Source organism: Octodon degus, unplaced genomic scaffold (assembly GCF_000260255.1).
Source record: "Octodon degus isolate 3935 unplaced genomic scaffold, OctDeg1.0 scaffold00416, whole genome shotgun sequence".
NCBI lineage: Eukaryota > Metazoa > Chordata > Mammalia > Rodentia > Octodontidae > Octodon > Octodon degus.
In genome coordinates, this window is record NW_004524992.1 from 14,103 (window position 1) to 30,382 (window position 16,280).

At 36.6% G+C, this 16,280-nt stretch overlaps 1 protein-coding gene across 1 annotated transcript in view; it reads right to left on the reverse strand.

The window, feature by feature from the left end:
• The window catches only part of Vamp7 (vesicle associated membrane protein 7), a 62,140-nt gene that overhangs the window by 625 nt on the left and 45,235 nt on the right, over positions 1 to 16,280 (reverse strand). The window contains exons 2-4 of the mRNA XM_004648466.3: positions 8,233 to 8,387; positions 5,947 to 6,004; positions 2,402 to 2,539 (exon numbers count right to left, since the gene is read on the reverse strand). Of these exons, the coding sequence (XP_004648523.2) occupies positions 2,402 to 2,539; positions 5,947 to 6,004; positions 8,233 to 8,378 (342 nt within the window). The 5' untranslated portion in view covers positions 8,379 to 8,387. The remainder of the gene's footprint in view (positions 1 to 2,401; positions 2,540 to 5,946; positions 6,005 to 8,232; positions 8,388 to 16,280) is intronic.

Here is a 16,280-nt window from a genome sequence, read left to right on the forward strand (position 1 = left end):
TTTTAATAAAACAGAGTAAAACATATTGTAATATATCAAATATACAGCTGAAACTCTTGGGGTATAAATGACAGAAAAGACAATCTATGTAGAGGGGACAAGTAAGACAGGACAGGAAAAAGTCATCACACATGCCTACTTTTTGGGCATGCTCAGTTTCTTAGCATCTGCTGTTCTGTTTTCTGTGACCACCGTTTGCATCTTATTTCATTTCTTCTCACAGGATCTAGACTTTAAGATATTGATGACAGTATATATTTTGAAATTATTATCCATAGCTAACAATTTTGGAGTGTTACATGTACAATACTCCCATCACTCCACTGAGCTAAGTGCTTTAAATGAAATATTGCTTAATCCACCCAAAAACTCTGCAGCAAAGATGCCTTCATTATCGTTACATACATATAAGAAAACAGGTACCTATTTGTTCAAGGGGGCAATACATACACAGATCTGGAACTAACAATAAATTACTGAATTTGGATGTTTTGCTGCCAGTAGATCCTATCTTTTTCTTTTTCCAGAACCGGGGATTGAACTCAGACCCTTGTGCTTGCCAAGGAAGCACTTATTCTACTGAGCCATCTCCCTGGCCTGTTAAATCCTACCTTCTTTTGACTGCCGTTTAGTTGGTGGTTGTTATGGTTTGTGTATAGCTGTTCCCCAAAGCCTCATGCAGTCTTGGGGCAGCTTCTGGAGTTTGTGATTGATTACTGTGGGTGTGGATGCTGTACCTGCCCCAGGGCAGGTGATTTGCATTACAACTTGAGGTGGGAAGAGAGTTAGCTGCTTGAGCTGCTGCTACCTCTCCCTTAGCTCTTGCTCTTTGCTGCCACCATGAAAGGTTGCTCTCTGCCTTGTTTTGTTCTGCCTTGGAGCCAGCTGAATATGGACTGAGACCTTCAGTAACCATGAGCTAAGTAAACCTTTCCTCCTTCATTTTGGGTGTCAGGTATTTGTCTCAGCAACAAGAGAAGAATAAGTAAGACAGTGGTGTTTTGCATAAGTTCACATATTTGAACATTTCTAGTGGGAATTATGAAGCAAACCAACAAAACCAACTGCTTGCACAATAAAGGCTTACAAACAGCTAATTTAAAGAAATTTCATTTCTAGAGGAATGAAGGTGGGAGGGGCGTGTTTACAAATACAATACTGAAAAAGTTTTTAAAAGACCACAGAAGTGTAAAGTATTCAATAGCAAATGTCTTTTTTTCTATATTCACAAAGAAGCATGGCTAGAGTTTATATGCTTGCACTCAAATAGCTTCATGAATAAAAGGTAAGCTTAACATCTTAAGTCATCATGAAAGCATAAATTAATACCACAATGAAATACCACTGCACAATAACTAGAATGACTGAAATTAAAGACACACAAGTGTTGAGAAGGATGCAAAACACTGGAACTACTGGTGAGGATGTAAAGTGGAACAATCACTGTGGAAAAAGATGCAATAAATTTTAAAACAACACATCATTTACTATATGACCCAGCAATTCCATTCTTCGGTATTTACCAAAGAGAAATAAAGACATATGTCTACACAAAGACTTGTATGTGGAGATTCATAGCAGTATTATTACAATAGTTGAAAACTGAAAATGACCCAAATATGTAACAACAGGTAAATGGATAAACAAATTGTGGGGTATGCACACAACACTACTCAGCAAAAAAGGAAACAGATTACTAATTTACACAACATGGATGAGTATTAAAAGCCTTATACTATGCAAAATAAGCAAGACGTGTAAGAGTACATACTGTATGATTCCATTAATAGCAAACTCTAGAAAAGACAAAACTAATTTGTATTGACAGAAAATAAATCAATGGCTGCCAGAGCAGAGTGTGTTGGGAGAAGGAACAGACTGGGAAAGGACATGTGGGAAATTTTAGGGCAACAGAAACACTTTCTATCTTGATTATGTTCTACCTTGATTATGATAGTATTTCAAAGGATTATAAATATGTAAAACATCATTGATCTGACAATTAGGGATTTATACAGATGAACAGACTTTAAAATGGTTAACTTGAACTGATTAAAAAGTAAATTTATCTCATGGGAGGGTAGAAAGTTTATGTATAGATTAAAAGGCCATTTGGTATGCTGAATGGTTTTATACATTAGATAGATAGTTATACTAGATGATCTTTAATATTCTTCTCAACTCTGAGATATTCTAAACACTATCAATAGTGAATATCCTTAATTATTCTTTCCACACTAAAATGTTCCCTTTATATTTTAAACAAGGAGGTTTTATTATGTTGGCTTATAGTTGCACAATCAGAAAAGTGAACCACAGGTCAAGACCCCTATAATCATGGTGCTTTAAGGTAAAAGAAGAAAATATGAATGAAAACACTGTATCCCAAAGAATATCTTACCAGCTGTGCAGCCAAGACACTTGAGAACTCGCTATTCATGGCATATGGGAGTGCTGTCTGTGCTCTTGAACCGTAAGTAGTCTGGAACCTCTTCTTTACTTCATTCAGAAAATTGAAGGCTCGGGAGCGTTCAAAATCCTAGAAAGTCACCAACACAGAGTTTATATTTACAATGTAAACAAAGATGATTTGGGTGATCAACAATAATAAAAAAATGCTTAATGACTGAGGAGAAACTGATACTGATCCCATTTAACAGACAAAGAAGAAAAGACTGAAAAAGTAGCTAACCTGACAAAGGCCAAACAGGAAATAAAAGAGTTCAGACTCAAATTTAAATATTTCTTGTTATTGACAGTTGAAGATAATGGTACTTAGGTTATCAACTTCTTAAAGTCAGGGACTGGGTTTTATTTCCTTTACATCTCTCATAGGCTCTATAAGAAGATCCAGCTTCAAATAGATTTTTAAAAATTATTTATTTATTTATTTATTTATTTATTTATTTATTTGGTACAGGGTCTTGCTACACAGCTTGGACTTGTAGTAATACTCCTGTTTCATCCTCCTCAGCACTGGCATTTATAGGCATGCGCCACCATGCCCGGTTTCAGGCCAGCACATGCGCCCAGGGTTCTGGGATCAGCATGGCATGCGGTGCCAGGATCGAACCTGGGTCCTTACACTTACCAGGCAGGTGCTTAGACCACCAAGCTATCTCCCCAGCCCCTAAATAGATTTTTTCTAATAGTGGTGGTACATTTGAAAAGCTCAAGTGACATACCCTTATCTAGCACCAGTCAGTCAAAAAGTGTGTGAATAAGGGTTGGCGAGATAGTTCAGCAGACTAAACGCTTGCTTAGGCAAGTGCAAGGACTGGGGTTCCATGCCTGGCACCACATGCCATGGCCACCATGTCCAGGCGTGGTGGCACATGCCTGTAATCCCAGCGATGAGGAGGCTGACAACAGGAGGATCCCTGAGTCTAAACTGTGTAGTGAGACCCTGTACCACATACATAACAGAACAAGTGTGTGAGTATATGCACATGTGTGCATATTGAAATATGAGGTTCAACTTTGACCACTGTAGATTTTGTGGTATTTAAATGTTTCCAAGCTTCTTCAAATAAGTCATTTTAGATATACAGTAGACCCCTGGGAAGTCACAGTTCAAAGTTTGTGGCATCATTTGTTCATGGATTTTTCCTTAGAAATTAACTAACAATTCTTGGCAGAAACTCCAGCAATTTTGTGGAAACCACAAATATCTTCTGCAATTGTTTTTTTTTTTTTTTTTTTTTTTTTGGCAGGAGGTCTGCAAATAGACAATCCAAGAGTGTTATTCAGTTCTTCTTGCTGCTGACTGGTTGCTGTCCTATAACCCATCTCCAGCCAGTATTAGTATTCCCACATCTTCTTTTTTTTTGGGGGGGGGGGGGTACCTGGAATGAAATCAGGACCGCACACTTGACAGGTAAGTGCTGTGCGGACTAAGTCTCAGGCTCCAGCATTCTTAGATCTTAACAAGTTGCTATATGCATAGCTATCTCCAGTGCTCTTGGATTTGTTCTTAAAGCCCTAAGATCCCTAAGATGCTGCCAAAATGCCCTGTACCTTCTAAGGCTAAAGCTTTAGAAAAAAATACAGGATTTTATTAAGTTAAATTACACAACTGTAAGGAGACTTGGCATATTTAAGGTTTAGGGTGGGGTTTTTTTGGTCTTTTTGAGACAGGGTTTCACTATGTAGTTCAGGCTGACCTTGAACTCACTTTGTAGTCTAGAGTAGCCTTAAACTCACATCAATCTTCCTACCTCATCCTCCTGAGTGCTGGAATTATAGGTGTGTGCCACCCTGTCTGGTTATATTGAAGGTCTAAAAACTATAAAAATAGGCATTTATAGGCATTTTTCAGTTCACATCTGAAATTCATGTTTTTTCACAATTTACAGGTACTGTAGGAACCTAATGTCCATGAATTTTGGGGCTCCACTGTAGACAGATTTTTTTTCTAGTTTTAGAAAATGTTGTGAAACCAGACATAACATTTTAATGATTTCTATCATTGATAGTCACTTCCATTTCAACCAAAATGTTTAGTTTAAGCCAAAGAAGTCATAAGTTGGAATTTCAGTTATAAATGTTGGAAATAAACCAGAGCAGCATAAAATAGCACCTGTAATTTTGTCTTAATAGAAAAGATTTTTTCATATACCATCACAGTTACAGCTATTTTAAAATAATATTTATATTCTCATCATGGTTTCAAGATTAGTTACTAAAACCATGTCTAGATCTTGTTAATGAGATCATAAAGAAGAATAAATATTACTATATAATGTTTAAAATTATACTGAACATTGAAAATATATTATTTATTTCAATATAATTGGTTTTGTTTCAAAGCATGTGTAGTCTATTTTATGTATTAAAACAACATTATGAACAGGGCCCACAGGTGACAAAGAGGTCTTAGAAATTCTGATCTGTAACAATCATGGCACTTCATGACTTCTGTCAGCCAACAGTTCAGAAAAAAGTATACAGCCAATAAGACATGTAAAGTTCACACTGAAAGTGAGATGCCAGGAGAGCATGTATTTGGGGAGTTTCCTCTTTACTACAAAAAAAGATTCAAAAACAGTCCCTCTTCTCAGCACATGAATAAACATGTAGCTCCATGAAACAATAAGGGGTACTTGTCTGGGGAGAAACTGATGCTAAGAGAAGCAGAGAAGCGCAAGTACCTTGATGGCACCGGGCAGGTGTGAGGCCCTGCGTTCAATTCCCAGTACCAAAAAAAATTCAGCTTGATGATGACATCATTAAGTTACTGAATATTTTGGGTCTAGAGACAAACAAAAACTAAAACTAAAAAACAAACAAAACCCCAACCTAACCAATTTAAACTACAAGTCTTCATAGCTGATTATAATGTATTGAGATTCTATTTTTTCAAAGTTCATATACATTAAAATGTATTGATCATTGTTGAATTCCTATCATTTTGTTTGGTGAAATTCTGTACCATTTCTAATTTTTTTCACTTTTTTTATTCTTGTTAAAAATTAAAAAAAAACAGTAAAAAATTAGTAACCATTGACTAGAGGAAAGAAATAATCTATTTACTATTCAGTTAAACAATTTTTTTTGTGGTATGGGGGATTGAACTCAGGACCTTTTGCTTGCCAGGCAGGTGCTTATTCTACTGAGCTATCTTCTCAGCCCCCTCAGTTAAACAATTTTTTGAGATGCTTTGGTACTAAAGAATCATAATCATGATTATGAATTTTTACTATACCATAAGATAAACGTTGAAGTTGCAAAAGATTAAGTTAAAACTCCAGAAATTTAACTGTTTTGTACATATCAAAGTATCAAATTTTGTCAAATGCTGATCTGTATGACAAACAGAAAGGGTAGAAAACAATTTACAGCTATAAAGTGTCTATCATCTCTACCCAACACAGGTATGGATAATTAAGAACTGATGGTATTGATAGTACATGATTAAATGGTAACATATGTCTTTAAGTTACTTACATCATCAGTGATACAAAGATATACAATCCTGTCTTGGCAGATATAATGAAACAAATAACTGCAGAAAGAAGATATAAAATTTACTATGGTTAAAAGCAATGTCTCTTTTACGTCTATCTTTTATGATAAGCAAGTTCAGTATTGCCATTATCTTATTATTTATGGATACACCCTATCACCCTCAGGTTAAACTGAGAGGAATTAAAAAAAGGAAAAAAAAAGCAAAAGAAGCTCCCTACCCAGCTATACAGCACAAAACTATTTTCATTACCCATCAAAATGACAGACGCAGAATTACAATAACTGCACTTGCAACACCAGAACAAAAGATATGCTAATATGAGGAACACACAATTAAAAAGAATCCCTAATAGGTCACATAGTTTTCCTCCCCACCCCACCCCCAAGACTACAAAGCAAATACCTTTCTACCAAGTTCTCCATAACATTTTACTATCTACTTTATGCAAGCTACTGTGCTAAGAAGCAGTGATTTCTATGTTTCATGTTCTCCCCTTTTCCAAATGAGTTTGTTATTCTTGGTCTAGTGATCCTGTTCTTATTTCACCATTGTTTATAAGTTTGAGCCAGATAAGTGGGGGAATCATTCAACTTGTCTTTAGCCATTCTTGGGCCTTATGGAGAAAACTGTGTATTACCCAGAAATTCTGGATTTAGAACAAAACACAACTAAATGAATCTTTGGGGCTACTACTCTCAAAGAAAAGGCATGTTCTATGTCTGAAAAGAAGAGTTTACTCTGAAAAAAAGAGAAGAGTTTGCCCTGATAGTTGGACAGCTTGAAAGAGTAGAATGGAATACTTCAAGTTATCCCTCAATATCCTATAAGTTCCTGCAGAGTAACAAGAGCTTTAGTTAAATCTATGACAACACAGTGATATTTCCAGGCCTTCTCTCTGAGTCAGCTACATAACTATATAGTAAATAATAAAATATAGACAGAAATTTCTGAGTAATAAAATGTCAGGCCACTTCTGGGCATTGCCTTTAAGAACATTAGGAAAGGGCTGGTGAGACAGCTCAGCTGACTAAGCGCCTGCTAAGGCAAGCACAGCGACTGGGGTCCCATCCATCTCTGGCACTACATGTGGTGGGGCCGCTAACACCGGCCCCACCCCAGGGGAACACTGAGCTGGCCAGTGAGACCAGGTATGGTGGTACATGCCTGTAATCCCAGCACTGGGGAGGGTGAAAAGACCTCATACCAAATACATTAAAAAAAGAAAGAACATTAGAAAAGCAGTGGGATGTAATGGGAACTAAAAGAAGCTGCACTGTCCAAAACTGAAAGGCACTTATTGAGAATGGCTGAGGCACTGCATCAGATCTAAACCATTCTCTGGATTTATTTATGTTAATTCCATATGTTGAGGTCTCTCTCATAGTAACTTAGAATGGATTCCAAATTGTAAAGAATGTCATTCTGAGATTAGAAGGAAATAAAGATAGTTTAAGTTCTCAATAAAAATTTAAAAAAGATAGCTTAAGTAATAAAACATTTCTAAGCATCAATGAGGACAGCTAAAACACTAAAATTTCCCATCTACACCCTCTCCAAGGTATAAACTACAAGGGTGATCTTTCTAAAGTAACTTCTATCATAAAATGGATGAAAATTTTCAGTACTTCCACACTGTTAGATACCCTCCATGGCCATACATGACTTGTCCTCTAGCTACCTCTCTAGTTTCCTTTTCACTATTCTGAGCACCAGTGACAGAGAACCACTTATAGCTCCCTAAGTCATCTCAGCCTCCATATACCTCTATCTACTGTTGCTTCTACCAGGAGCGCTATCCCCTGCCTATTACCTCCCATCCTCTCCTGGAATAATCTCTGGAGTTGACTGTCTTCCTCATTAAAAAAATAATCTCTATAAGGGCAAAAACTGCATTTTTGTTATAACCCAATCACCAAGTAGTGTCTACATTGATACTTACTAAAAGAATGAACAAGAGAATATTATTCATACTCTTTACATCATTTTGTCTATCCAAGAACTCCATAGCAAAGTCATTTTTGCATAAAATTGACTAACATTTACATATTTGTCTTTTAAACAATATCATTTCAATGATAGAACAAAATAATTACAAATTAAATTCATATGTCATAAAACCAGACATTTTCTAAACTGGTAAAGGTTATTGTTCAGTCAGCATATTCAAATTAATCTACCTAGATGCTTGCTTTCTAGTTTTCTATTGCTCTGATTGAAAAGAATTCCTTTCATTAACACTGTACCACAGGCAGAGCAGCACTCACTTGCTATGTGAATATGTTAGTTTGTTGTTTTCAGATGGTATCTTAGCCAGGATCTGCTCTGTCACCTCCAGGAAGTTTCCTCCACACCAAGCATGTTTGGCAAGGATAGTGGTTCCCCTGGCAACAACAGCAAAAAGAATGGCCATGGCTTCAATCTATTAAAAGGAAAAAAAACCCCACAAATTTTAGAATATTTCTTTAACATGATCTTTCACAAGTAACATCATTTATCAATATCCACTAGGACACTACTGAACAAAGCACTATAATATGAAAATTTAAAATTAACAAAAGATCTAATAGATGCTGAGAACAGCTCAAAAGTAGATTGTGTGCTTAGCATATAAGGCCTGGATTTGATCTCCAGCACCAAAACCAAACAAACAAGTCAGTCTTATACCAGCTTACAAGCTAAGGTACATTTATATGCATATACCAGTGACAAGTAGGTTGCATTTACAAATTATACAATACAAAATTATATCATCCTTCTGAAAAGCAATGACCATAGGTAGTGAAGGGACTTAAAAATGTCATCCTATGTTAAAGAAATAAAGCCATATTAAAAATTTATCCTAAGGAAATAGTTTGACAGAAGTTAGATTCTAGATTCACAAATACAGGTATTAACAATAATAATAACCCATGTTTGTTACATGCTCTCTATGTGATACAACAGTTTAAGTATAAATCCATTTAATCCGCATACCTCAATGACAGTATATGCTACTATCACATTCGTAATATAGATTGAGGAAACTGAAGCACAGATGACTTAAATAATTTTCCCAAAATTACACAGCTAGCAAGTGATACAGCTGCAAATTATACCTAGGCAATGTGATTCTAGAAACTATAATCTTGCACATATATGGATATCTGTAGTATAAAGGTATTACCTATAACAGAAACAAAGTGAAAGTAACCCAAATATTCCACAAGACAGCAATGATTTTATAAGTTATGATGACTACTATAGTACGAGCTTATTTTCCTTACATATGGCTATGAATATGTGCTGCATTTTCCCAGTGTAATAGATTAGTTTATTTTTCTTTAATAGAAATGAACAAGGGGCCGGGGAGATGGCTCAGTGGAATAAGTGCTTCCCTGGCACTGAGTTCAATCCCTAGTTCCAGAAAAATAAATCTAAAAAAAAAAAAAAAAAAGAAATGAACAAACATCTTACTAATCTTCAAACTAATGTTATTTGTTAATATGCTCATTTTTACCTAACAGGCCAGTTGTTCTACAACTGTAGTGAGAACAGGAGTTGTATTGGTGGCACAATAAGTCTTTTGCTAAAACTTCAAATTCTTGGCATTATTTTCTTATTTTCTTCCTGACTCTTTTCTACCTTACCTCTAAATGTTGATTTTCCTAAGGGACTAATTCTATTCTCTTCTATGTTCAGATGAGTTCATCTAGACCTGTCATTTTAAACATGGTTTATCTGAAAATACAATGCATACCAAAAAAGGATAATGTCAGAGTGGGTCCACCCGGTGCTCTCCAGGTCCTCACTCCAACCAGCACTAGGGCCCGCAATGTGAGTGGGACCACCTGGGGTTTGCCAGACCCTCACTCCAGCCAGCACCCAGACCTTGCCTTCCTCCAACAGACAGGCCTTGTGTGGAACACCACAGCAGAACTCCCTGCAGAGAGGCTAGAGACAAGACCCACCCAGCTGATCCAGGAGCAGAGCATCTTGCCAGAGTGACAAAGGGGGTTCACTTCCAAGGGCTGTGGTAGGAAGAAGTGGAGAACAGCAGCCAGACCCAAGCCATACCCACCTGGACCAATTTGAACTTAGTAGATCTGGACCTGGTGCTACAGTAATAACTCTACCAAAGCTCTACACCAAAGGTCAGAAGACAGTGCTATACAAAATGACAAAGAGAAGGAGCAAAAATGCATTCTCAGGTCCTGAGCCACCCAGAACAAATGTAGGAGACACTAGCATAGAAGAAATTGGAAATCACACACCTGAAATCTCTGAAATAATAGTGTCTGAAGTAAAGAAACAACTGCAGAAAGGTATAGAGGAAATCAGACCAGAAATAATTTCTGAAGTAAAAAAAAAGAAATGATAACTATAATGAAAGAAGTACTAAGTGCTTCTAAAGAAGACACTGATAAAAAATTGAGGAGGATATAAAAATGATGGAATGCGTGAATAAGCAACATAAGAAACAAATAGAATGCATGAAGCAGATTCAAACTGATATTCAGGAAATTAAAACCTCAATCACAAGCTGGCAAAACCATTTGAATGAAAGTGAAAATAGATTTTCAGACCTTAAAGACACCATTGCAGCTAGTGAAAAGGTAAGAAAATATTTCTTAAAAACAACTAGGATGCAGGTAAAAATAATTCAACATCTGCAAGACGATGCAAAGATGAACAACAACAACAAAAAAGATGAACAACGTAAGGCTAATAGGGATCAATGAGAAGGAAGAAATCAATACAATGATATAAAAACAATATGGGTAGAACTAAAAGCAGAAAACTTCCAAAACATGGGGAAACAATCTAACATTCAGGTAACCGAAGCATAGAGAACTCCAAATGATATCAACACAATTAAAAACACACCCAGACATATAATAATCAAGATCCCTGAAACTCAGCAACAGGATAGTACACTAAAAGCAGCTAGAGAAAAGAAACATCACGTTTAAAGGAAAATCCATCAGAATAACAGCAGATTTGTCTTCACAACCATCAAGTCAAAAAGTGCATGGCGCAAAGTACTTCAAGTTTTGCGAGAAAACAAATTCCAACCCATAACCTGCAAAATTCTCTTTCAAGTTTAATGGAGAAGTGAAATACTTCCACGACAAAGAACAACTAAAGAATTAATGACAACAAAGCCAACCCTACACAGACTACTAAAAGATATTCTAAAGAGGGATCAAAATGACCACAATTCCATGAATAAGAATGGAAATAACCCACCAAATAGGGCAAACAATTAAACACAGGAGAAAAAGAGGTATACAAAAGCAGTCTTTCAGTTATTCTTCTGTATACAGCAGCAAAATATTTCCCTCAGCATACTCTACAAATGGACTTCTCCTGCACCCTGTGGGTCGTGATTCTGTCCAGGTCTACAGGGTGGATATCAAGGAAATAGCAGCAGCTCAGTTCCACAAGTGACACCTGGATACCAGTAAGCGTCATGGTCACTGTCCATGTCCACCACATACTAGAACTTTGTGTGATATCCTATCCCCACACTGTTAGAATGTGCTGGTCATAAATTTGCCATTCAAGTATTTTTGTTATGTTTTATTCTTAGTAATTCTTTACTATCATGAAAACTTTTTCTCAGTTGATATTTTTGTGTATATTAACCTAATCAAATACTATGTGAGTACTCTGAATCGATCACATATAAGCGTACATATGATACATTACATTCTGGCCTCTTAGTTGGACTTACAATTCAATCTTAATTTTTGAATATTATTTTGAACTATTTAATTTAATTTTAGATTAATATTTAATTTCTGAATATTGCTTAATTTTAATTTTTGTTTTATGATTTATACTGTTTCTTTGACTTACATCCTACTTGTAAGACATGGTATGATATTAAAAACTCCTCGTATTAAAAACTTTAAAAAGTTTATTTCCAGAACCTCTCCAGACCAAGCCCAGGCACAATGCGAGAGTGAGACCCTCTGTCATGCTCTTGGTAACCCTCCACCCATCCGGAGATCCCCCAAGCCCGCTGAGTGACTGAGAACTTCTGCTGCACTCTTGGGTCCCCCCAGACCCAGCCCAAACCCAGGCCTGGCACATGCGTGGGAGAGCTTCTGGCTCCCCTACACCCGCTGGACCTCTCTGGACCAAGCCCAGGCACACTGCATGAGGAAGACCCTCTGCCACACACTTGGGACCCCTCAACCCCACTGGAGTCCGCTGAGTGAGAAATTCTGCTGTGCTCTCGGGACCCCCCCAGACTCAGCCCAAGCCTAGGCTGTGCAAGTCTGTGGGAGAGGTTCTGTGCTCCATGGTGCCCCCTGGACCCCTCAAGACCCAGATCAGGCCTGGCATACAGGCCTGGGGAGAAACTCTACAGCTGAAGTCCCTGCAGAGAGACTAGGGGCCAGAACCACTCAACTAATCCAGGAGCAGAACATCTTGCCAGAGGGGAGAACAGGTTCACTTCCAAGGGCTGTAGCAGGAAGGAGCAGAGCACAATACCTAGACCCAAGCCAGGCACATCTGCATGAACTCAAACTTAGTACATATGCAGCCGAATTTCAGTAGGTGCTAAGGTTGTAACTGTACCAATGCTCTACATCAAAGGTCAGAGGACCATGCCATACAAAATAAAACAGAAAAGAGCAAAATGTAACCTCAGGCCAAAGCCTACCCAGAACAAGTGCAGACGACACTAACACTGAACAAATAGGGAATCACACAGCTGAAATGTCTCAATCAATAGTGTCTGAAATAAAGAAACAATGGCTGAAAGGTATAGAGGAATTCAGATCAGAAATAACCTCTGAAATAAAAAAAGAAATCTCTGAATTAGTAGCGGCTGAAGTAAAGAAAGAGATGCAGAAACATATAGAGGAAATCAGATCAGAAATAATCTCTGCAGTAAAAGAATTAATAACTGCTTAAGACGGCACTGATAAAAAATTGGAGAATATTAGAAAAATGACGGATTCCTTGAATGAGCAATACAGGAAAGAAATAGATCACATGAAACAGAGCCAAAGAGATACAGAGGAAGTTAAAATCTCAATCACAAGCTTGCAACACAAATTGAGTGAAAGTGAACATAGAGTTTCAGATCTTGAAGATGCCATTGCAGCTAGTGAAAAGGTAAGAAAAGATCTCTTAAAAACAACTAGGATGCAAGAAAAAATAATTCATCACCTGTAAGACGATGCAAAGATGAACAATGTGAGACTAATAGACATCAATGAGAACAAAGGAGCCAATACAAATGATATAAAAAGAATATGAGCAGAAGTAATAGAAGAAAACTTCCCAAATATGGGGAAAAAATCAGACATTAAAGTAACTGAAGCATTCAGAACTCCAAGTAACTTCAACCCAATTAAAAACACACTGAGACATATAATAGTCAAGATCCCAGAAATCCAGCACAAGAACTATATACTGAAAGCTGCTAGAGAAAAGAAACAGATCACATTTAAAGAAAAACCCATCAAATAACGGCAGATTTCTCTTCACAAACCATGAAGGCAAGAAGAGCATGGAGCAGAGTACTTCAAGTCCTCTATAAAAACAAATTCCAGCCCAGACTACTATACCCTGCAAAACTCTCTTTAAAGTTTGATGGAGAAGTGAAATACTTCCATGATGAAGAACAACTAAAGAATTTCATGATGACAAAGCCAACCCTACACAGATTCCTAAAAGATGTTCTAGAGAAGGACCAAAATGATCAGAAATCCACGAATGAGAACAGAGGCAACCAACTAAATAGGGCAAACAATTAAACACAGGAGAAAAAGGAATAAACAACAGCAGGTAAATAACATGTCAATTGGAAGTCAATACATCTCAGTTATAACCATCAATGTAAATGGACTCAATTCACCAATTAAAAGAAACAGACTGGCACAGTGGATTAGGAAACAAAATCCAACAACATGCCGTATACAAGAAACACACTTAACTCATAAAAAAATTCATAGGCTGAAAGTCAAAGGATAGAAAACAATACTACATGAGCCAGCACCTCAAAAAAAAAGCAGGTGTAGCAATCCTGTTCTCAGACAGTCTCAACTTCAAACCAACAATGATCAAACAAACTAAAGAAGGCCACTACATACTGGTTAGGGGAAAAATTCAAGAGGAAGTGGTAACACTCATAAATATCTATGCACCAAACACGGGAGCACCCAACTATGGAAGACAAATATTAATAGACATGAAAAATCTAATATCCAATAACAAAATCTTATCAGGAGACCTTAACACTCCCTTAACCCATAAAGATCGGCCAATTAGACAAAAAAATTAGAAAACAAATAGTGGAACTGAACAACAGCTTAGAACGAATGGATTTAATGGACATATACAAAGTGTTTCATCCAACCACAGATCAATACACGTTTTTTTCAGCTGCACATGGGTCATTTTATAAAACAGACCACATACTAGTCTATAGGTCATGCTTAAGTATAAGCAAGAAAACAGAAAATATCCCATGTATATTATCGGACCACACTGCAAAGAAACTTGAAATAAATGACAAAAGAAACCAGAAAAACCTTATAAATACATGGAAATTACACAACACTCTACTCAGCAGCCAGTGGGTCACAGATGAAATTAAACAAGAAATTCAACAATATCTACAATTCAATGAAAATTCAAGCACAACTTATTGGAATTCATGGGAAGTGATGAAAGCAGTTCTTAGAGGGATATTTATAGCTGTGAATTCACACATTAGGAAAACAGAATGGCAAGAAATAAACACCCTAATGGTGCACCTCCAACATCTAGAAAAGGAAGAGCAAAGCAAACCCAAAGCCCAATGATGGAAGAAATCATAGAAATTAGAGCAGGAACTAATTCAATTAAGACAAAGAAAACAGTTCAAAGAATTAATGAACCAAAAAGCTGGTTCCTTGAAAGATTAAATAAAATCGATAAGCCCCTAGCAAACCTCATAAAAGAGGAAAGAAAAAATTCAAATACAAGCAATAAAGAACAAAAAGGGTGTAATTACCACAGACCCAGTGGAAATTCAGAAGATTATCAATAGCTACTTTCAGAACCTTTACTCTCACACAAGAGAAGACACAGAAGAAATGGACAGATTCCTAGAAAGGTACAAATTACCAAAACTGAATCAAGAAGATATAACAGCTCTCAATAACCCATTAACAGCCAATGAAATAAGAAATGTAATAAAAAACATACTGCCAAAGAAAACTCCAGGTCCTGATGGATTCACAGGTGAATTCTACAAAAAATTTATGGAAGATATAATCCCTATACTTCTCAAACTCTTCAATGAAATTGAAAAGGAAGCAATCCTCCCAAAATCATTCCTGGAGGGAAGTTTTACCAAAACCAGGGAAAGACACAACTAAAAAAGAGAACTATAGGCCAATCTCGCTCATGAACATAGATGCAAAAATCCTCAATAAATTCCTAGGAAATAAAATCATCAAGAAGCAAATCTTCAATAAATTCCTAGGAAATAAAATCATCAAGAAGCAAATCATCAAGAAGATTATACATCATGACCAGGTAGGATTCATCCCAGGGATGCAAGCATGATTCAATATACACAAATCTATAAATGTAATACACTATATCAATAGAGCCAAATCTAAAAACCACATGATCATCTCAATTGATGCAGAAAAGGCTTTTGACAAACACCAACATTCATTTATACTCAGTGTCCTACAGAACATTGGAATAGATGGCCTGTACTTCAATCTGATAAAAGCCATTTATGACAACTCAATGGCTATTATAATTCTAAATGGGGATAAACTGACATTTTTTGCTCTGAAATCTGGTACAAGGATGTCCTCTCTCACTGCTCTTACTCAGTATAGTTCTGGAATCATTAGCTAGAGCCATTAGACCACAGAGAGAAATAAAAGGAATAAGAATAGGTAAAGAAGGAGTTAAATTATCATTATTTGCACGTGACATGGTACTTTCTTTGGAAGACCCAAAAAATTCCACCAAGAAGCTATTAGAATTGATACACAAATTCAGTAGTATAGCAGTATACAAAGTCAATACCTAAAAGTCAATAGCATACCTCTACACAGATAACAAACAAAGAGAGGGAATTTTTTTAGAGAAACAATATCTTTTATAATAGGAACGTTGAAAATGAAATACTTTGGAATTAATTTAACTAAAGAAATCAAAGATCTTTTCAAGGAAAATTACAGTACTTTGAAAAAGAGATTGTAGAGGATTTCAGAAAATGGAAAGATAGGGGCTGGTGAGATGGCTCAGTGGTCTAGAGCACCTACTTAGAACAAGCTTAGCAAAGCACAGGGACCGCGGTTCAATC